Raw genomic sequence first — 26,427 nt, 5'->3', positions numbered from 1 at the left:
TTCCTAAATATATGTTTTTGGGTGTTTGAATAACTTTTAGCTATTTGTAAGTACTTAAGAGTTATTCATTCTTCTTCCTCCTTCAGTGAGAGGAAGGTGTGTTATTATCATAAGGATTTACAAAGATATCGTAGATTGGAAGATATTACTCTACAGATTTATGTTTGAGAATAATCCAGTGCTAAATGAGGCAAAGATGTGATTTTATAAAATGGCTTTGTTTTAGTCACTACATTTTTAAGCTGACCAGTTTATTCTAAGGCAGGGTTCAGCCAAGCATGGCCTGAGGGCCAAATCTGGCCTGGCCTGTTTCTGTAAATAAATTTTTATTGAAATACAGCCACCTGTATTTATTTATGTATTTTCTAAGACTGCTTTCATGTTAAAAGCATTGAGTATTTGTGACAGAGACTCTTTGGCTCCCAAGCCTAAAATATTTACTATTTGGCACTTTACAGAAATACTTTGCCACCTCTTGTCTAACTTATTTTACTTTGTGCTGATGCCCAGTTATTCTGGTTTCGGTTGTAGTGGGCTATTGCAGTCTGGACTGATTTTCTGCTAGTATTATTTTTCCCTTTATAAGAGATAATGAGAAAAACGGTTGAGTTTTGGTTTCACGTAATTTGGATTGGGCTTCAGGTATATCTGGGAGAATTCTCAGTTAAGGAAGTGCCCATATAAATTAGATTTAAAAAATTTTCTACATATTCTATGTTAATTCAACACTTTTATATGCACTCCAGTTTGTCCCGTCCTTAGGAAGAATGGCTAAAGGAATGTAACCTTTAGATCAGTAATTCTTGAAGTACAGCCTGAAGACCTTGGGAGCCCAGGAGACCATTTCAGGGAGTGGTGAGGTCCTCCTTTTCCAGCTACATATCTAGTTAGAGGATGGATTTTTTTCATGTACTGCAACCAAAACAGTATAATACAACAGATTGAATACAAAAACAGATATTAGAGTGTAGCCATCTTCTATTAAACCAGAATTGAAAGAGATTTGTAAAAATATGAAATAATAGCATTCTTCTCATTATTATTATTATTTTTGTTTTGAAAAAGTCACTTTTCAAAAACTGTGTTGTTTATATTAACATATACTGGGTTTATTGCTTTTTTGAAATGAATTAATATTTGTAAAATTTCGTAGTTTTAATTTCTAATATGGTAACTAGTAATAGACATACCCCGTATAAATAAAGATTTTTGGGAGGTACCAGTACTTTGGATCCTGAGACTAAAATGCTTGAGAACTGCTGAAATCATAGGCTATTTAGGTCCAATAGCCTAGTCTCATCCACAAAACAAAAGAGTCGGACTTGGAGAAATCTCAGGCACCTTTGAGCTATTGAGCATTTATGGCTAAATATTATATCCAGTCACCAGTCTATTTGTGTAAGTAATGAAGAGAACATGGGCTTTGGAGACAGGATAGTCCTGGGTTTGAATTCTGATTTATAGTAATTTTTAGTTGTGTAAACTCAGAGAAGTTTCTAAACTTTTCTTAACCATTGATGTCTAATCTAAAAATGGTAAATGTGGTAATATATGTGTATATCTGAAGTTAGGAGTTAATGAGTGAAATCACAGAAAATAGAATTAAATGACTATTTTCCTTTGTTACAGTTCTATCATTCCTCTTGTTAATTCTTTTGTTCTCATTCTTACTGCCAGCATACTAGTTAAGGCCCTAGTCACTTCATGTTTGTTATAAATACAGCTTTTAAAATGAAGAATTAATTACATCCAAAATAATTTGCATGGCATATATGCTATGAAGTGTTATAAAGGAAACTATGTGACTACCCAACTTAAAAAAGGTTCTCCCTTTCTAACACCCACCCTCCTCACCCCAAATCTAATCACCATTTTGAATTAGTGTTTATTATTCCCTTCTTGAAAAAGTTAAAAAAATATATTCCTAAATAATATAATCTCTCATTTTACCTGTTTCTGTATTTTATGAAAGGGATGTCATACTGTGTGAACTCTAGCGTTACTTATTTTTTCTCATCAAACCTTTTGTCTCTAAGATTCTTTTTTATTGTTACATATAGCTTTGCTTCATTCGTTTTCACTGCTATGAATAATTCAGGTGCTCAAAGGCAAAGGTTTTAATACCCCCCTTCTCTCTCCTCTCTCTCCTTCTCCCCTACCCTCTCTCCCCCCACTTCCTCACTCCCTCTCTTCCCCCTACCTTCTCCCTCTTCCCAATCTCCAGCTAATCACCACCCAACCCCCTGCATTGGCATTGACTGTGGGTATCTGGTAGAGTCTGTGCTACCCTCTATCACTGCCTAGCTAGCTTGCTCCCTCTTTGCTTATTTCTCTTTTTCTTCTTTTAGCCACCATCTCCTTCTTTCCCATCCCTCTCCTTCTCTTTCTTTGTTTTTCCCTCCAGTGTTCCTCCACCCTTTCTGTACCCCCATCTTCTCTCTCCCCACCCCTCCCCCACCTCTTCTTTTTCTCTGTTTATATTTGTTTTTTCTCTGCTCCCCTCCCCCCCCCCCCCGCCCCTGCCGTCTGTTGGTCAGACCCTCCATGGGCTCTCTTACTCATTTTCAGTCACTCTGTGTCTAGGTCTTACTCCAGTTGCCCACCTCTTTTCTTCCCCTTTCTACCCTTATGTTTCCTCTTTTTGTTCTTAACACTCCTCCCTTTTGTTTTTCCTGTCTTCTTCTAGTTGAGTACCTTCAGGTTTACTACGAAAGATAGAAAGATGAATCAGGAACAGATCTTATCCTGAAAGAAGTTACTTTCTAATATGGGAGATAATACATGTACTGAAAGACAGGGCAGGAAGGAATAAGTGTCCTAGAAGAGAGATTCACAGTGAAAGGAGAGGGCCTTTGAGAGGTTTGTAGAATGGATGTCATTTGACTACAACCTTGAAGGGTAATAAATAAGATTTGGGTACGTAGAGACTGGGGTGATGAGAATCACTGGGGGAGGAATTGGCATAAGCAGAGGTGCGTGGATGATGTCACTGAGGGAAAAGCATGTGGAATTGTTTGGTTTGCTTGGGGGAGTGTAAAGTACATGAAGAAGAGCAGTAATGTGTCATATAGGAAATGTAGACTAGTATTTATTTAAGCAAGTATGATCCTGTAATAGCTCTCATATTATATTGTTGGTCAAAAGTGGCTGTGAATTGTAAGCTCTCAGCAGGGATGAAGGGTTTTATACTTCGTCATATCTCCCGTAGCTGTGCATAGTGCTGAGTGCTTGGCAGTTGCATGTTAAATATTTGTTTCAGGAAGGAGGAGGAAGAACCACACCATCATTGTTTAGGGCTATTTGGTTCCACTGTCATGTGGCGCCATGCCACCCTGTGTGTGCCTTAGCGCCTCAGTCTTCTCTTATCCACGATCCAGGAAATAGCTGTAGCAGCTGTCTTTAAATTACTTAGGTCAGAATCTGTGTCTATGTCTATCTGAGTCTATGTCAGAATCACACACAGTATGTTTTAGGGATCATCTCATCAGAGGAACTTGGGATGTACATCTTATAGTTTCTTGGACCCCACCTCAGAATCTTAATCTGAATCTCGTGGTATGTTCCTAGAAATCTGCATTTTAAAATAAGTCCTTCTTATGCACTCTAAATTTTGAGGGCCCCTCAGATTGTACAGGGAAAATTATTTTGACTTTTATAAAATTATCCCCTTCCCACTTTCACACTAAGATGCTAATAATAATATACTCTTTAGAAAGCATAATGAAGATAGAAGAATTCTATGTAAATTAAATATGGACCCCAGTTATGACCCCTTAATACATTTTTCATGATAAAGGAAAATGTATTTTTTCTTTCTGGGAGCATATTTTAAGGCACAGAAAATGTTAAAGGAAGAAATATAAACTACTTTTCTTATGAAGTATCTGAAATCAGTATTTTTTAGACTCAAATTTATACACAACAAACCCAAAACAGGCTTAAAGTTTTCTGTGTGTATTTATATATATATAAAATTAGTTCATATTTTTCTTTACTCCAGTGACTTAGGGCTTTAAACAGATCTTAAAACCTTTGCAAGGAAAATAGTTACTTTACGGAGAGACTTCTTTTGCCTACTTTGAGCCAAGAACCAGTCTTTGACTCAAGTTTTAGGATTACAGTTATAAAATGGAGTAAACACTGATTAAGTTCATTGTAGAGTATTTTGTCTGAGTAAAACTGCACCTGTCCCTTTTTGCTGTTAAAGTATACTTTAAAGAATAAATGCTAAAGCTTTACGTTACTCTATGAGGGGGAAAAGCAAAACTTAAAGTTACAAGTTGCTTCTTGTGATTTTCACCTTTAATTTTAATGTTTCATAAATGTCTTTCAGTTTTATTTCTCTTGTATGAATTTTCTTCATTGATTAAAAAGCTTTTTTTCTCTTTAATGAAGTTTATATAAAGTAATTTGAATGTAGCTATGTTAATTTTTTTTGAATTTTAGTATCTTGATACCTGTTTTTAAAGTAAAATGGAAAACTTACAGTCTAAAGCTCTTCAAATCAATATTTAATAAAGTTTAGGATGGAGCTGAAGTGATTCAGTAAGTAGGTGAACAATTTGTAGCATGCTGTTAAAAGTTCTGCTGAAATTATTGGAACCAAATTTTTTTCTCTGAAGATATTAATTCTAAAGGTTTACAAATATTGTAATGCATATAATACTGAAGTAATGTATATTTTTTCCTTTTTGCAGTCATTTAAAATCTTAGTATCACAAATTTATAACATGGTTCTTCATAAAGAACTGGTGTGTAAAAAACTAACATTGCAGAATTGGATAGCTTTTGCAGAGTTACATCAGGATACATGTAGCTGCTATAAAAAGCCAAAGAAACTCAATTGCAATTTTATTGTCCAGTTTGATAGATATCCTGCCACCTTTGTAGCAGGGAAGCTGTTTGTCACACTGTATCCCTCTCCTCCAACAGCTGAACTAGGTTTTATAAGCAGTAATGGGCTCTTCTAGTGTAACTGTACTTTGTGTGTTTTCTAGGTTTTTATTATTCCTCTTTTTCTTTACCTTTTTTTAATGCTTCAAATTGAACATTATCTTGAGTAATTAAATAACACTGTTTTCACTTGGTACGCTAAAATGCTTCTACTCTTTAAATGAAATTTAGATTAAGGCATTTAATATATTCTGAATTGTAAGAACTGTCCAAAAACATTTTTTTCTAAACAGATAAAACTAAAACTGTGTTTTGTCTAGGTGGCCTATATTGCCAAGGTAGAATCGATCTATGACTTAAAATAATCAACAAGTAAAAGTTTTTTTCACTTGACTTAAAGATATAATATGACTTAGATTTTTTTCCCCAGATGATAAATTTGGGGTAAAGTATTTAGCTATCTTGGATTATTTAAATTATCTTTAGATTTTATTTGCTGTTAACAGTCTGATGAAATGGCTTAAACATAAATGTCAGTCATTTTATATAAGAAGAAAGTACAGTTTAGGTTGGGTAAAAATCATGTGGAAATCAGTTTTGTTAGAATTCTGTAAGTGGTTTTTTAAAAGTATTTTTAAAAATAACAAGCTATAAACTGGCAAATATAAACATGCATGTGTTTGTATGTGTGAGTTTATGGTGTCTATGTAATAAAATTAAAAGCTACGTATTCTTTTAAGAAATTTCAAGAGTTATAAAATTTTCATATTTCATGGATTGTCAGTATTTTATACTTAATTGCTACAGTATTCGTTGGCTTCAAAATTTTTAAACAAATAGTATTTATTGTTTTTTAATTTTTACAATAATATGTGCTCATTGTAGGAAATGTGGAACCTACTATAAATGTATACACACAAAATCCAGAAATCACCTCTTATCCAATCACCTGTGCATGACTTAATATTTTGGTGCAAGACTTTCCAGTCTTCTGTTCTGTATATAAATATACACATACATATAATTATTTTCTTATAAAACTCTCATACTTATGATATTTTACAGTACTCTTTTAATTAATGATATACTTCTTACATGAATTTAATGGCTGCATATTATTAGGTATATATGTATATTGCATAATATTATGGAGAAGTAAAGTTAAGAGCAAAAGCTGCAGCTTTGATGTAACATCTGAATGCTATCAGACCACATGTAATTCGAGGAAGGAATGATTGAGTAAATGATTCAAGTTTACTTTTCATATTCTGGCGTTCTCCAAAATTTTATTTGGAAAAATTGGTGGAGGTGATATTTTAAAAATCTACTGAGTTGTATTATAGTGTATTGTATATGCACTATAGTTTAATTTTCCCTTGTTTTTGAGCAGTGATGAACCTGCTCCTATATAACTGTCTCTTATTTTGTAGGATAAATTCCTAAAATTCGAGAAGAAGGAGTCTGCACATGTTTTTAAAAGTTTTAGTAGGTATTGCTAAGTTGCTATCTAAAAACTTGTGTGTGAATTTATATTCTAGCTTTGCAGGAGAGTACCTGTCTGGATTGTTCTTAAGAAAATAAAATTGGTCAAGATTAATCTTTGTAAAAAAGAAAAGATTAGTAAGTTAGTAGCTGTGTGATATTATTTTATGTCGCTATGCTTCCTCTCTTCATGCATATAAAATGAGGGTTATACTACCTGTCTTTTTAGGGTTGCTCTGAAGATTGTCTCAATATATGCCAGATGCTTAAAATAGTATACAGTAAGCATTCTGTATATCTCAGCTGTTGTGCAAGTATTTAAAAACGTATCTCATATTGCCCATCAAAATGAGCTTAACGGAGTATTTATTACATGTATATTTTTAGGCATGTTGTGGATTAGGGAACAATTATTGATTAGATGGACATTTTCATACTTTAAAGAAGTTGGAGGGAAGAATATTTCTTTAAGTAAATTTCTTTTAAATTAATTCTAGAATGTTTCCATGTGTTAGTATTATTTATAGAGATTAAGAGAATACTAAGTTGGTTGGAAGGCTTTTCTTTAAATTGCATCCTCACTTGGTGTTAATAAGGAAGTGTCGTTCAAAAATCATTTTATGAAAGAGTAAAGTTTGTTTTTATATTTACTAGCATTGCTTACTAAAAGAGGTGAGCTTCAGACCAAAAGTTGCAACTTTGATGTAACATCTGAATATCAGACCACTTAAAATTCTGGGAAGAAATAATTGAGTGAATTAATTTGCTTATCATATTCTGGATTTCTCTAAAACTCTGTTCAGAAAAATTAGTGGAGGTAATTTTTTAAAAAGTATATTGAAATTGGGCTTCCCTGGTGGCGCAGTGGTTGAGAGTCTGTCTGCCAATGCGGGGGACACGGGTTCGAGCCCTGGTCTGGGAGGATCCCACGTGCCGCAGAGCAACTAGGCCCGTGAGCCACAATTGCTGAGCCTGCGCGTCTGGAGCCTGTGCTCCGCAACAAGAGAGGCCGCGACAGTGAGAGGCCCGCGCACCGCGATGAAGAGTGGCCCCCACTTGCCGCAACTAGAGAAAAGCCCTCGCACAGAAACGAAGACTCAACACAGCCATAAATACATAAATAAACCCAAAGTTTAAAAAAAAAAAAAAAAAAGCGTGGTCCTTCTCATAGAGAACTGCATATATATATACACATTTAAAAAAAATATATATTGAAATTAATTTAAAATGTAGTTGAAGAGAACCAGACTCAGACAATAGTTAAAGCAGTAAAATTAGATTTTATTCAGGAACTCTTGTAATAGGGGGAAAAAAGACCTGAGTGTAGAGATTGTCTTAATTCTGAATACAACAAGGAGAAATGGGGATTTTATAGCCACGGAGCAAGGTAGGAATGGGGGGAAGGGCTTCAGTAGATGGAAATTTAATAAGAGGAAACGTGGGGTGGGGGAGATTCTGGTTAACCGGCTTCAACAGGACTCTTGCTGAAGACAGGCCAGGCTGATTAGATATCACCTGGGAGATGGTGGGCAGTGAGGAACTGATCAGATGTCAGTGTGAACAGATATTGAGGATGGGGGATTCTCTCTAAAGTGACCTAGGATTCTTGCTGAAACTCAGAGCTGTAGGTCTGACAAGGACAGAGGGCCCAGGTGAGACGAGGATTCAGAGCAACCTTACTAAAATTTGGTTCCGGAGAGAGTGTTGGTCAATATAAACAAAAATACAATTGTATTACTTTTAAATTTGTTTTTTCCCCTTCCTTGGCAGTTTGTATATAGGTATGTCCCATTTTTTGTTTTTCATTATTTTTTTTTTTGTAGTGGGTTTATTTTAAGCTACATATAAGTGGAATAGTAGGATTTACAAGTCAAATTCATTAGAAAATAATTTTTTAATTTGTCTGTGTTAAATCACATAGTTGCCTTTTAAAAAGAATTTTTATTTATTTATTTGGCTGCGTTGGGTCTTCGTTGTGGTGCGTGGGCTTATTGCAGTGGCTTCTGTTGTTATGGAGCACGGGCTCTAGGCGCATGGGTTTCAGTAGTTGTGGCTCGCGGGCTCTAGAGCGCAGGCTCAGTAGTTGTGGCGCACGGCTTAGTTGCTCCTCGGCATGTGGGATCTTCCCGGACCAGAGATAGAACCCATGTCCCCTACATTGGCAGGTGGATTCTTAACCACTGCGCCACCAGGGAAGTCCCACATAGTTGCCTTTTAAGCAGTGAATAAATAAAGCTTGCCCTTACCTGTATGATAAAATTTTGATCCCTTCTTATGGATCACAAAGCCTTTAGTAGTCCGTGACCTCCTTGCTGTTGACACTGCTTACGCTATTTTTATTGCTCATCACTCCTAGAAATGCTTTAATGTTACTGCTTTACCAAATAACTTCAGTGTCTTAAGTGAACCATGGTCTGTCACCCTCCATTCTTACACATACCTTCTTAAATTCCTTCTGCATGGCATCTCCCCTTGCTCTTAATCTTTTTGTTTCCTCCATGAATAATCATTAATGAAGACCAAACTTAAATGTCAGCATCTTCTTGGTACTTCCGTTTATTTCTAGGTACAATTAAGTAATTTCTGTATACTGCCAGTAGTATCTTGTATATATCTCTAAATTACACTTTGGATTACTTGAAAAAGTCTTTAAAACATTCCCAAAGGGCACACAAAAGGCATGAACAAATGGAAAAACATATTTCCTAGAATAGGAAGACTGAACATCATAAAGTTATAATAACTTAACATTTCTTTAGGTTATTTTATAAAGTTAATGAAATCCCAAGAAAATACTAATTAATCATTTTTCTTTTGGTGGAGAAAAAACAGAGTAAGCTAATTATTAAGGAAATGTAAGACAAAATAAACAAGTAAAAATATCCAGGAAGACTCTGTAAAGAACAGTGAGGGGGACTAACTCTACTGAATACTAAAATACATTACCAAATGTCAATAATTAAAAAAATGTAGTATTGACACATGAAGAGATAGGCTGACCAGGGGAGTAGAAGAGAAAGTCCAGAAATATACAAAGTTCCATGTAAGACTTTAGTATATTATAAAGGGAAAACTTGAAGTATTCCATAAATATTGTTGGGATAATAGAGGATTCATCTAGGGAGAAAAAAAAGTTGGAGTATGAAGAAATTCAACATATGGATCAAATAAATGGGCTGTGATGGGAGTGGAGGGAGAAACAAAAGTACTTGAAGAAAACACAGATAATTCCTCTGTAACCTTGGAGTATGTAAGAAATTTCGAAGTATAATTTAGAATCTAGAACCATTAAAGAGAAAAAAAAGACTAATTTTTTTACTACATTAAAACATACAAAATCCTTTGTGACCAAAACCCAAACAATACCATAAGCAAAAGTCAAAAGGCAAATGACAAATTTGGGAAAACTGTTTAGGACCAGAGCAAAGATAACATTCCTAATATATAAAGTGCTCCTAGAAATAGATACAAAAAGACAGACTAATAGAAAAATGAATGAAAGACATGATCAAACAACCCATAGAAAACTAAGTAAAAAGTACTTTAGATTTATGAAAAGACACTTCGTAAGGGACTGTAAATTAAAACTATCCTGAGATAGTTCACCAAGATATATTAAGTGACAAAAGAAAGTGTGGAACAGTGCGTATAGTGGATATTAGTGAGTTAAACAAGTGGGAAAGTGAGAATTTGTATTTGTATGTATATGCACAAAAATACTCTGGAAAGATACATAAGAAATTAATAACTGATTACCTGATTGTTGGGGAATTGTACAGGTGAGGACCAATGGTGGGAGGGAGACTTTTACACTATATACTGTTTTATATTTAAATCATGTGAATTGTAGGACTTTCCTGGTGGCGCAGTGGTTAAGAATCCGCCTGCCAATGCAGGAGACACGGGTTCGAGCCCTGGTCTGGGAAGATCCCACATGCCACGGAGCAACTAAGCCCGTGCGCCACAACTACTGAGCCTGCAGCTCTAGAGCCTGCGAGCCACAACTACTGAGCCTGCATGCCACAACTAGTGGGCCTGTGCGCCTAGAGCCTGTTCTCTGCAACAGGAGAAGCCACCACAAGGAGAAGTCCGCACACTGCGTTGACGAAGAGTAGTCCCCGCTCACTGCAACTAGAGAAAGCCCACGCACAGCAACGAAGACCCAGTGCAGCCAAAAATAAAAATAAATAAATGAAAAAAAAAATCATGTGAATTGTAGAGGAGAAAAACTTTTCCTTGACTGTCTTAAGGTCCCTGGCAGGACATGAAAATTAAACTAACAAAGAGAGATTATTAGGAGAAAAGCATGTGAATTTATTTAATATGTTTTACATGAAATGGGAGTCTTCATAAGGAAGTGAAGACCCAAAGAAACGGTTAAGACTGAGCGTTCTTATACTAGGTTTGATGAAGGGTGGAAAGTCGTGGCAAAGCGTGGGAGGACAAAGGGTATGAACTAAGAGTAGTAAACTGGGGGAAAATCATCAAGGCCTGTTTATTCGGATTCCTCTCGGTGTACTTCTGTCTTTGAGATAAGGGTGCTCTTTTCCTCTGGGCTATAGGTACCTCTCACTAAGAAGCTTCAGGGAGAAGGGGGAGATGAGTCCTTCTAGAACCTGGTGTTTCTATGATTTGCTTCAGGGAGGATGAAAAGGTCAGAGAGTCTTTTCTATACCTAACTGTTTCTCAAATTCCTTCATCTTAAAATAGTGTGCCAATGTGCCATATTTTGGGGTAGTGTGTTCTGAATGCAAAGTATACTACCTATTCAAAAAATGTTTTTGAGGTTATTACATGATGACTGTATAGTGCTTATTACATATGTGACTTGTTTTCCTCACGGGATTGTTTCTTTTTGTCCTTTGTTATCAAATGTATAATGTTGTTTTCATAACTAATTCTTTTAGGCAGTTTTCTCAGGATAACCTAGGCGATATGCTTGATATCCCTCCAGTCAGGTCGTATTAGGGTAGCATTTAAGTGCTTAGGTTTGACCAGAACATTTAGATTTGTAACCAGGGTACTTTGCATAAAATAGATCAGTAAATATGTATAAGCTTATAAATATTTATAATTTGATTTTAACTGTTATATCTTTTATACCATTATTGTTGTAAGCTGTTGCAACAGAGTCTCTATAAAAGATCTCCTGTTGTGTGGTGGTGACCATTTTGAGCTATGCTTATTGATATTCCATATGGGAAGATTCAGCTATTTTTATTTTTATTATTTTTTTAATATTTATTTATTTGGTTGCACTGGGTCTTAGTTGTGGCAGGTGGGCTTCTTAGTTGTGGCATGCGAACTCTTAGTTGCAGCACGCATGTGGGATCTAGTTCTCTGACCAGGGACTGAACCCGGGTCCCCTGCGTTGGGAGCGCGGAGTCCCATCCACTGCGCCACCAGGGAAGTCCCTCAGCTATTTTCAAAGAAAAATATATCTTATTTATCAACTGTGGAAAACTTGGTAACCTAAGAATTAGAAGTTAGCGTATCATATTCAGCTGGTATTTCCAAAAGAAAATAACATACAATGAAACAGATGTATTTGCTTCCAAAAAGAAAGCCAGTTCCTAAACATTGCTGACATTTAAAACAGTCTAAATTTTACAGGTTAAATTTTTTAATACATGGATTAATAGTGTTAATCTCTTGATATATTGCATTCATCTTTTATCTCCTAATCAGTAAATTTGAATGTCAGTTAAGTTGAAAGTAATGGCTGAAAAAATGTTATAGTTATTAGCTCATGAGTATCTTTAGTAGTTTATAGAAGTACTTTCCAAACATTACAAACAGCTATAGATTAGCTATCTAATGATTGTGATCATTAATAACTAGTCTTTTAGCTGAGTAATTTAGAACAGAATCTGGTAATTAATTAGGAATTATCAGTCACAAATACCTTTAGGAGAACGGTATTAAAAAAAATAACAACAGTGATAATTACTCAGTTGCCATTTAGCTTTTCGACTATTGGAATAAGTTAAAAGGAGATTTAAAAATCAACTTCAAAAATGTAAAAGCAGGGGCTTCCCTGGTGGCGCAGTGGTTAAGAATCTGCCTGCCAATGCAGGAAACACGGGTTCGAGCCCTGGTCTGGGAAGATCCCACATGCCGCGGAGCAACTGGGCCCGTGAGCCACAACTACTGAGCCTGCGCGTCTGGAGCCTGTGCTCCGCAAAGAGAGAGGCCGTGACTGTGAGAGGCCCGCGCACCGCGATGAAGAGTGGCCCCCGCTTGCCACAACTAGAGAAAGCCCTCGCACAGAAACGAAGACCCAACACAGCCAAAAATAAATATAAATAAATAAATAAATTTATAAAAAAAAAAAAAAAAAAAAAAAAATGTAAAAGCATTTCTAATATTCATATTTACAAAAGAAAGAGTTGGTCTGCTTAGGAAAGACAAAGCACTATTTTGGAACAGATTTGACTGCAAATCTGTTTATCACAAAAGGAAATATATTCCTTGTGGCACATTAAGAATGTACTTTATGAAACTGTACATTGCTTTGAATTGAAATATGTATTATAGAAACCATCTTCTTGTGCTTGAAAAATTAATGTTAAATACTATCTTTTAACCTGTCTTTTCAAATGGCCAGTTGAAAGTTTGTCTGCTGGTTATGAATGTAGTTAGAATTGAGAAATATATTACACAGACTTATATTTCACCTTTAGAATGAATGGTCTCTTATCAAATGGTTGAAAGACTAGCTATGATGACAGTCATGGAAGTTGTAACTTAAGTGAATACTAGTAAGAGCATCATGGAAACAAATCTTTAAGAGAGAGTTTGTGATAGCAAAAATATGTATCTTCTTTTGGCCCTGAAGGGGACATGAAAATCCAAGAGGAATTCCTCAGATTGTTTATAAACCAGCAGGAAAGATCAGTTCTTTATAATTGACTATATGCTATTGCTACAGAAAGGTATTATGAAACTTTTGTTTCTATGATACCACTACGTTAGTAATCTTAATAAAAGCATTAACATAAAAGTGTGAATGAATTTTTTTAGGACTCTTATCATTTTACACATTTTTTTCTGTTAAGTTTGTATCCTATTACCTAATAATAAAAAAAATATATAGTAGTATTTAGACATAAGTTTTGGAAATGTCCATTAAATCCCTGTTTTACATCATTTTAGGATGATGATTGACATTCATCATAAAAATACATTGGGCAGGTATAGTCATAGGATTTTGAAATTTTACTGTACTGTTTTAACATCCTGAATGAGTTTTATAGTGGCAGTAATGTAGGTTCTAACTCTTCAGTTTCAAGTCTGTTTTATTCATTCTTCAAAACAGTGCTTTAGTATTGGAGCATACTTGGTTTTGAAATGGATTGCAATGTTTTTGCTGATATTAGTTGAACTAGGGAGGTGGCAGTCCCCCCTCACATTAGGAGTATCACTTGGTCTTGTCATAGGATGAAAAGTTATCCTTACTCTACTAATTATCCAATGTCTCAGTTTATTTAGATTTATTTTTAATTTCAATCATTAAAAGTTTTATTTTTTTATTTGCGTTCTGCTGTGTCAAACTTGATTTTTACTTATGTGTTTTTCCAGACATTTGCAATGGTTCTGTTTCTATAACTTGGTACTTTGTGATGTTGGCTCAGAATACACTTACATTGTTAAAACATTTGTGATTCTTTACACTTAATGCCCCTGTTTCATCTTTCATTATTATTATTATTATTATTTATAAATTTATTTATTTATTTTATTTTTGGCTGTGTTGGGTCTTCGTTGCTGCTCACGGGCTTTCTCTAGTTGTAGCGAGCGGGGGCTACTCTTTGTTGTGCTGCTTGGGCTTCTAATTGTGGTGGCTTCTCTTGTTGTGGAGCCCAGGCTCTAGGGCACGTGGGCTTCAGTAGCTGTGGCACGTGGGCTCAGTAGTTGTGGTGCGTGGGCTTAGTTGCTCTGCGGCGTGTGGGATCTACCCGGACCAGGGCTCGAACCCATGTCCCCTGCATTGGCAGGCGGATTCTTAACCACTGCGCCACCAGGGAAGTCCTCATCTTGCATTATTTTTAAAATTTATTTATTTATGGCTATGTTGGGTTTTCGTTTCTGTGCGAGGGCTTTCTCTAGTTGTGGCAAGCGTGGGCCACTCTTCATCGTGGTGCACGGGCCTGTCACTATCGCGGCCTCCATTGTTGCGGAGCACAGGCTCCAGACGCGCAGGCTCAGTAATTGTGGCTCACGGGCCCAGTTGCTCCGCGGCATGTGGGATCTTCCCAGACCAGGGCTCGAACCCGTGTCCCTTGCATTGGCAGGCGGATTCTCAACCACTGCACCACCAGGGAAGCCCTCATTATTTAAATGTAATTGATTCAGTCTTATTTCCACATGTCTGTGATCATCCAGAATTGTTCTGAGTAGTTTTTCGGATGTTCAGAGGTTACATCTTGGAGCCAAGCACATAGGCTTAAACTCTCACTGAGACAGGAGACAGGGCACCATCATTCTTGATGTTCATGTTTGAGAGAAATGGCTCCAGTGCCGCCAGGAAAGATATCCTAGGGATGCTAAACTAGAAAGAGGCTTATTATCTTTTAAAAAGATTTACATACATCTCCAGTTACCAGAGAAAGTATTTCCAACATCAGGTTTTCTAAAGGAAATGCTAAAGAGGAGAGAGGGAGTTTTCTTTCCCTTTTTGCACCAGGGATAATTTAAAATATGAAATTTTCTAGGTTTGTATTTACCCTTGGACTACCCATTTTAGAGAGGAAAAATATGAGCAGCAGAGAATTCAAGTGACTAGTGTAGAATCACATAAGAGAAATGAAAAACGTGTTTAAGAGTTAGATGAGGAGCTCTCCCAGATAGTAGAACCAAAAGACAAAGGGATGAAAAATAGAGAAATGGTAAGAAAATTAGAGGACCAATCAGTGCAATCTCAAAAAATAGAAATCCCGGAAAGGGAGAACAGGGGAAAAAGTGGGGAAGAAGGTATAAAGTATTCAAGAAAATTTCCCAGAACCAACGGATATTTGTTACTAGACTGGAAGGGCCCAGTGGGTATATTTAGCACGGTGGATCAAACTAGACCGGTGGCAAGAATCATTGTGGAATTTCAAAACACTAGGAACAAAGGGAAGACTTTATAAAATTTCACGAAAAAGAACAAAATAAGTCGTATGAAGGATCAGGAATCAGAAAGATCTCTGACTTCCCAACAGTAAGCACAGAAATAAGAAGGCAGTGAAGAAATACCTTTCATATTCTGAAGGTAAATGTTTTCTGACCTACAATTTTATCTGATTTTTAAGTATAAAGGTAGAATAAATTTACTTTTAGGTCTCAAAAGTTTCAAGCAGACACTGGCGGATATATTGCATCAAAAGGAGAGAATAAAACAAAGAGGAAGATATGGGATATAGGAAACAGGAGAGAGATGAAGGGGATCTCCAAGACTGTAGTGAAGGGAGGTCCCAGAATGGCAGCTCTGTAGCAGACATATGACAGTCCATCTAAACTGGAATAGTTTGACTTAAGATACAGATACAGGGAGAGCTATTATTATTGAAATGCCAGATGCCTTTGTAACATCTTTTTAAAGCCTGAGGACAAATTACCCACATGAGATGGGCTCACGTTCTCATGACTACTTGTCTTCACCATGTGGTGATCAGTTCCTGTTCTCTCTAGTCCTGCTGCCTGGATCACCTGAAGATTCTCACTTCACCCCTCAAAAATGTGGTTTGTTTTGTTCTGCTTCTGAGAGTAGAATAGTGAGCTTACAATTGGAAAATACAATATAAAATAGTTTTCTTCTTGGACCTTATTTATGCCAAATACACACTACCTGGCCCCCACTAGGCCTCATAGATTCTCTTATCCTGTATATTTTCCAGTGTTTCCTAATGACCTTGCTTATAGACTTCCCAGAAATAGCCTTATATATCCTCTTAGAGAAGCTGGAGCCGGCTCCAATACACAGATTCTGTGTAGCTTGTCTTCTACTTGGAGCCATTCTTTGTTGTGGCGATATTGGCCTTTCTTTTACAAAACTAGCTAGGTTTATGGTATACTTAGTTTCTTAGTTTTTAGGTAGGAAACTATTAAAAAACAAGTGGGAAACAGTTAATAGAAATGCCAGGATACTGATTTCCTCTTGATAGGGGTGGGGAGATTGGGAGCACAGTTGGGGATGGGCACATAGGGGAATTGTGAGGTAGTAATAGTGTTCTGTTTCTTGATGTGGGTATAGGTACATGGGATTAAAAAATTACTCTTTAACCTGTACCTATATATTGTATATATTCATGTTTATTGATACATTTTATAATAAAAATTTTAAAAATCCTTAATTTGAATAAAATCAAACCCAATGATTATTCAAAACTAAACTCATTCTATAAGACTGTTGTATTATACATCATATGTGTATCAGAATAAAATTCAGTCTTTAACATAGTCTATACTGCTCTATAATCATGATCTAGCCAATGGCTGCATCTTTGACTTTATCACCTACAGTTCTCTGTATGCTGGGTTCTTATTGTTTCTCAAACATACTGAGCTTATTTTGGCTCCGGGGCCTTTGCATTTGTTCTTCCTTCCACCTGAAAGTCTTTTCATTACATGATATTCATGTAACTTGCTCTCTCACTTTATTCTTGTCTCTGTTCAAACATAACATCTCCAGAGACCTTTCCCAGTTACCCTAGTAAAATATACCCTTCCCATCTATACTGTCATCTTCAGTTATTGTCTATCTCCTTTTTTTCTTCAAATCTCTTACTGTTACTTGACATTATCTTATATATTTGCATGTTTATTTTTCATCTACTCCATTAGAATATAAGCACCATGAAGGTAGGAACATTTTGTTTTTCATCACACAGTGTCTGGCATACTGTAGATGTTTAGTAAAGTTTTCTTGAATGAATAAATGAGGAATTGGTCAATTAAAGAACATAGTTCAAAGAAGATATCAGCCTTCTGGGTGTAAAAGAAATTATTTTGTTAATGTTATTGTGCCATTTTACTCTTTAGTGTTGAATACATGCATTTCATTTTGAAATATTCAAAAAAGTTCCCCACATATTTAAAATTAGGAAAATGTTTATTTCCTAAACATTTTTATTTTTAGCTATACCACATTATGGCAAGAATGTACTGTATATGTAATGAGTAAAGGCTAGTTAATAGCTATGGAAGGAACTGTGCATTGTGCATTATTTATAATTTTGTGTGCCTTGTACCCATGTGGATACATATCTGTGATTCAGAAAGGCCTGTGAATCTTTGGGCATGAAAAATCATCTTTTCTTCTTTTGTTATCATCTACTACCATCCTCCTATACTAGGGCTCAATAAAGGTTTGTTGACTAAAAGGTTCAATTTACTATGTATACTATGTATGTTATAATATAGGTTACATAAACAATTCTAGCATTGATAAACTGTAATTATGCTTATGCCTTCTTCATGTATTATACTTTTATTTTTTTGAGAGGTGTTCCCATTGAAATTCACTAGCAGCAGTCACATAATGGTGGCTATAATATAATAATGCTTGATGAGATAAGAAATTCATAAACCTTTTGACACTGAAAATCACAGCACTGTCTTTTATACTTTAACCATAAAAGTTTTCCATTTATTTGGGTAAAAGTCTAATAAGCATGATATGGGGATGTTCACAGTGCTGAATACATAGTGATCTCTTACATACAGCATACAAGTGGAATGAATAGTTGTGTGGATGGATGAACTGGAACTTTCAGACCATTTGTGATCAGTTCAACTTTGAAAATTATGGTTGACCTTTGGGGAAGGGTTGGATCTTTTTATTTCATTGCTAAAAGAATTTGTATTCTTTGGCTTAGTAGGAGAAAGTTTTAGTAGCTTAATAAATACGTAGGGAGCTGCTATAATATATATAATATCTAAGTGTGTGATTTGCATCATATATTAAGTGAACATAATTGATATTTTTGATCTCTGCTGAGGATAAATCATGGGGAAATGGGTTTTCGTTGCATTTGAAACAATGTATTACGTAGTGCCCAAAGCACTTCCCAATGGTACATACTTAGATCCTGGTACAAGTTATAGAGGTCAGTAGAATAATGTACTCTTTTCCTATATTATGTATCTTTAAGAATAGGCTAAATAACTATATTCTTGTTATTGTTTGATGCCGTGCTACCTGTTAGCATTAAGATTAGCTATAATTTTTTGACTGTTTAGATTTTTGTGATTGACTTACCTTTTATTTATCATTTTATAAATAAAGATATTATAGGAAAACTGTGTTACTGCATTATATAAACCATATATTTGAAAAATTAAATATTTTTATGTTCTGTATGCTCTGTTCTTTCTTTCTTTTTTTTTTTTTTGCATGTTTTGACTGCTTGTATGTTTTTCATGTAGGTCACTTTTGAAATACATAAAGAAAACCTTGCCAGTATATTTAGGGAACACCAGGGAAAAGTTGATGAAGAAATAGGGCAGTGTTCTTCAAGTCCAATTCAAGCAGTCTCTGGCATTAGCAGGGATGTTAATGTTTCAGTAGGATCCCAGCAATCGGATACAAAGGATTCTCCTCCTTCTTCTCATATCACCAGAACTAGTGATGAAAAGTCAAGCATTGGGAAGACAAGTTCAGTAGAATCTGCATCCAATGTTGAACTGCAAACTCACAATACATCTAATGAAGAAAGGACAACTGTGCAAGAAAATCAGGAGTTACTGGATGAAGTCCCTTTAGAAGAAACACTGATAAATGAAACAATTAATGCAGAGAGTTTAGAAGGATCTTCTGACATAATAGAAGCTGTGACTGTTTCCTCTGATTCTTTTAAAACAACTGGCAAAGATATAATGACTGTCAATGAAGTAACTGCTTCCATAAGTTCTCCTTCAGAAGAGGATGCTTCAGAGGTGCCAGAATTATTGGATAAGTCTGTAGTAGAGGAAGAAGAAGATGATGATTATGTAGAACTGAAGGTAGAAAGTATTCCTACTGAGGAAGCCAGTCTACCTACAGAGCTCCAAGATAACAGTTTGTCTCCAGCTGCTTCTGAAGCCAGTGAAAGAAGGGACATGTTTAGTAATGACCACAAGTTAATATTTCAAGAGGAAGAACCTGTAAGTAAGAAACAAACTGACACTGAAACTCCAGATCCTAAAGATTCTGCAGTCTTGACTATGACAGCATCAGGGTCTTCAGCTACCTCACCAGGAACTACTGCTTCCCAAGCAACTGTTCAATCAGATGTTGGTCAGATGCTGGAGGTAGGGGAGAAAACTAACCTCTCTGGAGAAACCAAACTACATAGTGATTCTCATAGTAGTATCTTCGAGTCTCCTACTACTTCTGAGCAGAGGATTGCTAAGTTGGATGTTTCCAGTGTTGCTACAGATACTGAGAGATTGGAATTGAAGGCCACTACAAACATGGAAGCATCTCAGCGTCATCAGCCTGTGCTTGAGGTGATTATATTTATTATCTTCTTGAAGTGTATTTGCATTGAGTTGAAATAGAACAAGTGTATAGACTTAGATTTTATTTTATTTTGGAATTGGTTCATAATCTATTTGCAATTACATAAATGCAGTGAATGTGAAGATTATTATCTTTAGCACAGGGTATGGCTTTCAGTATGAGTTTGCTAAATGGCAGCTTTTATTATTATTTTTAACACAGTATTATCAAAAGTTACTACTTTCAAGTTTCAGTGTTAGTGTATTTTAAGCTTAGAAAGCAAACATTGGAAATACTTTTACCCTTTATTTGATGACCCAGTCATAGTTAGGACCTTAGTTTTTCAGCAGAATCTAGGACTACCTTCCTGCAAAACCACCTGCCAGTGTATAATTTTATGTACAAAGTATGTGGTTTAAAATTGTTCCATGAGGTCTGTTTACTTTTGTAAGAGACAGGAGCCTTTGTGCGATCCAGAGACACAGCTTTCTTCCTTACCAGTGTCTCAGAGAGATTCCTGACACCACTGTGGTTGCATGTTGTCATTTCCCACTTTATTCAACTCTTATTGCTCCTCCTCCTCCTCCTTTTTTTGTTGGTTTGGTCTTTATTTTTGTTTTTTCTTAATTCTAGCCAATTTATAAGCCAGCTATGTCTTTTCTTTTATGTCAGTATTCAAAACCAAAAGCTTCTTGATTCCTTTATAAAATGTTGCATTAGCTGGTGATAATACTAACATGGTTCCTGACCAGTTACTGCTGCATTGTGCTGATTTCGCATTTTTTATATCTTTGCTTTAAATGTATTAATGTTATTACTCATTGATAATTTTTCTCTGATTTAGTCCCTTAGTATCTTAAAATGTGAGTATTTGTTAGATGAATTACATAGAAGCTATTAAGTTATTAATGTTTACCTTTGAAGTTGAACTTATTTTATTATGCTTTTTAACTTTCTCTATTAGATATCAAGGCAACAGGAGCAGCCAGGGCAAGGAACAGCACCAGATGCAGTTAATGGACAAAGGAGGGATTCCAGGTCTATGTTCCGTATTCCAGAGTTCAAATGGTCTCAAGTGCATCAGCGTTTGCTCACTGATCTATTATTTTCAATAGAAACAGACATACAGATGTGGAGAAGGTTTGTCCATATGTTTATTATAGAATATGTATATAAACTTTAGGGTTTGTTTTCAAAGAAATTTATATAGTTGACATTTTGCAATTAATTTCAGTCATTTGCTTAAAAAGTAGGATATAAATTATTTCTGTGGTAGGGTTTTATTGAATTAATGTTTATTCTCATATAAATGAGGTACCATATTTAGAGTATAAAAACTTGAAAATTTTTCTTTTAAAAAATTTGCTGCATACTTTACAGCATATAATATAGCATATAATTTGCCTGAATGTAGGTCTACCGAGTGGGTTTACTTCTAGAAGTAGTAAAAAAAAGAAAATTGGGGTTTATGTAAAACATCTAATTTTCCAATGTATTTTTAGTATGAAGAGTCTGTGTATTTCAGATTATCCTCCATTGTATGATTTATGATTTTAAAAGTGCCTAATGTGTTTATTGTTATTTGCATACTACTCTTGTTCTGTTTAAAAACATTTCATGGCATTGTCTAAGAAAACATTATTAGAAAATTCATTTTTAATAGCACATTTAGCAACATTTACCTCTTAGTTTTTGCCACTTCTTAATTTTGTTCCTAGTTAAGGATAATTTAGTTCAACTTTTATATTAAGTGTAAGATGAATAGTGTTTATATTTCAGCACTGAAAAAGGGCATGTATAGTAACTACTGACATGGAATGGTCTACATCTTCTAAGGAAGTATACACCCTCCAAAATGCCTGCTGCATCATTATCTTTCCTCAGCTTTCAAGATGAAGCAAAAGCACCTTCTTATCCTCCCTCGCCTCAAGTAGGCAAACTGTGATTTTCTTTCTTTAGCTTTATCAGTAAACATCATTTATCTTTGGACAGCCATTCAACGAAGACAGTTATGGACTTCGTGAATAGCAGTGATAATGTCATCTTTGTACACAACACAATTCATCTCATCTCTCAAGTGATGGACAATATGGTCATGGCTTGCGGGGGTATACTGCCATTGCTTTCAGCTGCTACATCGGCTACAGTAAGGACTTAACTACTATATAAAGTTGGTGTGAAAACATGACTTATGCATTCTTATTGATTAAAACTTGAATGTGGTTGTTACTGTACATCATAGGTTCTGTAATTCAAAAGCAACAGAATCCTTTTATAATTACTTGAAAGAACCTTAGAATCTGTTCCAGGAATGAAGGGACTAAAAAGAATGTTTAATTATTAGGGACGAATGAGTTAGTGAAGAATATGACTGACAGTGTTTCACCTGTATGTATGCTTTTTTTTTAGATGAAATGATAAGGAAATCCCTCTGTTGAAGTAGATTTGTGAAAGCCTGGCTTTTTGTAAAATTTAGAAATCTGGGGAATGTATCTCATAAAACTGGATTTTTATCAGAATATAAATGTAAATGTCAAACTTTATTCCTTACAGCATGAGCTGGAGAATATTGAACCTACTCAAGGCCTTTCAATAGAAGCCTCTGTGACATTTTTGCAGAGACTAATCAGCCTTGTGGATGTTCTTATATTTGCAAGTTCTCTTGGCTTTACTGAAATTGAAGCTGAAAAAAATATGTCATCTGGAGGAATTCTGCGGCAGTGTCTCCGACTGGGTGAGCTGTTAAAACCCATTACTTAGGAACTTACTTAAAAAATTTTCAGTGATCCAGACATATTAAGTTGAACATTTTCTTTTTCCTGTTGGTGGGAAAAAGTGTGCTAGGCAATTTGTCTTATGCTACTTTTCAACCTCCAAAGAGTGAAGGACTGTGTATGTACTGGCTATAGTAGTACTTGTGAAGGTAATAGATAGAGGAGGAGGACGTGTTTTGAAAATTCTGCATTGATTCTGGTCAGCATTACTTCTTCTCTGCCCACCCCCCCCCCCAATCTCTTTTGGCTTTAAAGTAGTGCTTCTCAAATTTTAAGATGATTCATGCACATGGATCACCAAAGGATCTTGTTGAAATGCTGATTAGATTGTATAGGTCTGGGATGAGACCTAAAATTGCCTTTCTAGCAAGTCCCAGGTAATGTTGATGCTGCTTCTCTTACAAACACACTTGAGTAGCAAGGTTCTAAACTAGCATCATTGAAGTATAGCCTTTATCCAAATAAGCTGTGATAATTTGTTAAAGCAGTTAGTAAGATTATTAAATCTCTGTTCTTCTCCTGGAAGCAGTTCTTCCTTAGGTGAAAGTTAAAGTAAATCAAACGAAGTTTTAGTGATATCTGAACTTCCTTAGGTGAAGAAGAAAATTTTTTCTCTATGCAGAAGGTGTCCTGTATCTAGTCGTAAATACTGAGACTTTGTTAATGATTTGCTTATTAAATGGAGAGAAGTAGGTGGAGAAACGGGGACCAAAAAATGGAAGCAAAATCTTTAGGAACCATGGCCATATGAAGACAAATTAGAAATAAGGCACCTATGAAAATATAATACCAACAGTGGAAAATCTGATTAGTTAATGAAGTATTTCCCTATATTTAGCAAGAATATCTGTTACATAAACAGATGTACTTAGATTTTTTTTGGTACAATAATTATTTTTACTCAAAATGCTATTCAAAGTACTTTTAAACTTAGGATGCTCTAAAGAACTTGGTATACTATTTTTAGGGAGTTTTAAAAAAATTTTAATTGAGAGAGATTGAAATGGTAAGCACAACAAAACAAAAGCTATCATTTATTGACTACTGTCATATGTCATTGCTGATTTTCACGAGTCACCAATCATTTTCTTCCAGCCATTCATTCATTTGTATTTTCTTCCTTTTATTCATGAGGAAAATTGAGATCAAAGAAATTAGGAAATTTGCCAAAAATTTAAAAGCTATAAATTAGTAGAGCTGGAATTTGAATATAGTTTAACTAATGTTCCTACTCTTTCTGTTATAGGATACACCCTTAAACTTTATATCAGTAATATAATTAAAATATTTAGAACCCATTGCTTTTGTATATGCCATTTTTAAAACCTTTCCACTTTCTTAAAAAGAGTGCACTTTTGGAATTGAAAGTACAAGACTACACTAACAGTGCTTCACTATACTCAAGAAGTATTAGATTCAGAAGCTAGGGGAATACTGTATCTCCCGCATTTTCATAACTGTAGAAGAAAATAAAGAAATAATTCAGTGTACTCCAGCACCACATGTTCTCCTTGTTCAGGATCACTTAATAGAATATGGTAAGCTTGGTAAACAGTCCAAATGTTTTTGTTTTTTTTAAATAATTAATTAATTAATTAATTTATGGCTGCGTTGGGTGTTCGTTGCTGCGTGTGGGCTTTTCCCTAGTTGTGGCGAGTGGGGGCTACTCTTCGATGCAGTGCGTGGGCTTCTCATGGTGATGGCTTCTCTTGTTGCAGGCTCTAGGCTTCAGTTGTTGTGGCACGCAGGTTCTAGAGTGCAGGCTCAGTAGTTGTGGCGCACGGGCTTAGTTGCTCCGCGGCATGTGAGATCTTCCCAGACCAGGGCTTGAACCCGTGTCCCCTGCATTGGCAGGCGGATTCTTAACCACTGCGCCACCAGTGAAGTCCCAGTCCAAATGTTTTGATCCCTGGTCTCCTCACTCCTGTTTTCCTGAAGTTGGGGTTGAGAAGGTAGGATGGCAACAGTAAGAATAAACTGTGCTACTGAGATTGATTGATACTAGGCATTCGAATGTGGTTTTTAACTTTGTAATGCAGACCCAAACTTGATTTTATGCAACCTGTGACAAAAGTAGTGGAAGAGTTATTTTCCTGCCTGACTCCAAATTTGACAGAGTTGTGTTCCGTATTCTCTCTCCCTTCCTTCTTCACTGTGTTCCTTCCTTTTTCCCAACTGTTGTTGCTCCCTTTCAGCACCTTTCTCGATATTTTCCCTTTTCAATTCTGTGTGTGCTAGCCATATGATAGTCTGGTGGCAGTTAAGGTCGTTATCACTTAAGTTTGCTATTTTGTTCCTAATTTGCTCTCACTCTTGTTGAGACAAATACCTTCAGTGCTACCAAATTGGTTGGGAATTGAGATGATTACATGATATCAATCAATTCATAGTCAATTGTGTATTACCTAATTTGTTAACTTAAAATTCAAAATTAATTTCTAAATAACTTGAGTTAACTGCCTAAGTGAGATGTTTAGAGAGGTAATTTTAGACTGTGTATTAATCACAATCTCTTTTTTGTCCCCCGCCTTTTAAACAGTTTTAATGAAAGCCAGTAAAAGGTAGATCCTATAAATATTCCTTTTAATGCTATACCCTCTCTCAGTCTCTATTAATATCATGCTGTAATGATAAAAATTTTAAGAAAAACACGCAAGTTTCTAGTTTAACTATTGTACTTTAATGAAGGTAATAGAAGGTTATTTTACCCTGGACTAGTTGATGGCAATGTGATTTACTTTCTACTTTCTTACACCTTTAAAAAAAATTCTTTTCTTCCCTCTTTTCCTCCATAGAAGATTATTTCAAGTAGCTTACGTGAGACCTAAGAAACAGTACAGTGTTTATTAAGGTTCCTGAACTGATTCTCTTTTAACAGTGGGCCCTAACAGAGTAGCTAACAAAGTCAGAAAACAAACAGTGGGTGATAAAGCCCAGGGACATTTTAGAAATTTGCTGAAGGTAATGTTTCAAATAAAATCTTATGTAACTCGTATAGGTGAGTTTTGTCAGTCTCATAATCTTAAATATAATTTTTTCTTGCCCAATTTTTTCCTTAAAATAAATTACAGTGTGTGCAGTGGCAGTAAGGAATTGCTTAGAGTGTCAACAGCATTCACAGCTGAAAACTAAAGGCAAAGCAGGAAAAGTCCAGAAAACAACACACAGCCTGATTCCCATGGGGAAATCTGCAGCAAAGGTAAGCATACAGAATAATTAATTAAATAAAAAAGCATTCTCTTATTTTACGATTAAGATCTTAAATTTATTTGTTCATTTCAACATAAAGTTAAATAAATCTGACAGAGGTCCTAAAATAGTTATTTTAGTCTGTGGACATAACCTTCAAATATTTGTGTTTAAGTATACAGTAAAGATTTGCTTATACTTAATCTTGTCTGCTTTTCCAAATGTTTAGTTTCCTTGTGTCCATGATACCTTTTCCTTAAGTATGTCAATTTGTGTTTCACGTACTTGGTGAGTTAGCATGCAGTTTCTTTTTTCCTTCATGACTCCCTTCTACACCCCCCACCCCCGTCCTGACACCCAAAAAAAGAAGACAGAAAGAAGTAGGAAAATAAACTGGGAAAAACAACATTATAGCCTATGGAATACTGGGTTTATTTTTTAAAATGTCTGTGTAATGTATATATTTATATTTTTTTGTCATAAATAGAGTCCGGTGGATATTGTAACTGGTGGTATATCTCCAGTAAGAGATTTTGACAGGCTCCTACAAGACATGGATATTAATCGACTTAGGGCAGTTGTCTTCAGAGACATAGTAAGTTACAGTATTTCTTTTACATATTCTCT

At 35.4% G+C, this 26,427-nt stretch overlaps 1 protein-coding gene across 3 annotated transcripts in view; it reads left to right on the top strand.

The window, feature by feature from the left end:
- The window catches only part of LRBA (LPS responsive beige-like anchor protein), a 737,360-nt gene that overhangs the window by 148,764 nt on the left and 562,169 nt on the right, over nucleotides 1–26,427 (top strand). For all 3 annotated transcript variants that reach the window (XM_059922597.1, XM_059922598.1, XM_059922596.1), the window contains exons 23-28: nucleotides 18,784–19,845; nucleotides 20,802–20,977; nucleotides 21,830–21,983; nucleotides 22,391–22,571; nucleotides 25,683–25,810; nucleotides 26,288–26,395. In XM_059922597.1, the coding sequence (XP_059778580.1) occupies nucleotides 18,784–19,845; nucleotides 20,802–20,977; nucleotides 21,830–21,983; nucleotides 22,391–22,571; nucleotides 25,683–25,810; nucleotides 26,288–26,395 (1,809 nt within the window). The remainder of the gene's footprint in view (nucleotides 1–18,783; nucleotides 19,846–20,801; nucleotides 20,978–21,829; nucleotides 21,984–22,390; nucleotides 22,572–25,682; nucleotides 25,811–26,287; nucleotides 26,396–26,427) is intronic.

This window comes from Balaenoptera ricei, chromosome 5 (assembly GCF_028023285.1).
Source record: "Balaenoptera ricei isolate mBalRic1 chromosome 5, mBalRic1.hap2, whole genome shotgun sequence".
Lineage (NCBI taxonomy): Eukaryota > Metazoa > Chordata > Mammalia > Artiodactyla > Balaenopteridae > Balaenoptera > Balaenoptera ricei.
This window is presented reverse-complemented; position numbering and strand designations above follow the sequence as displayed.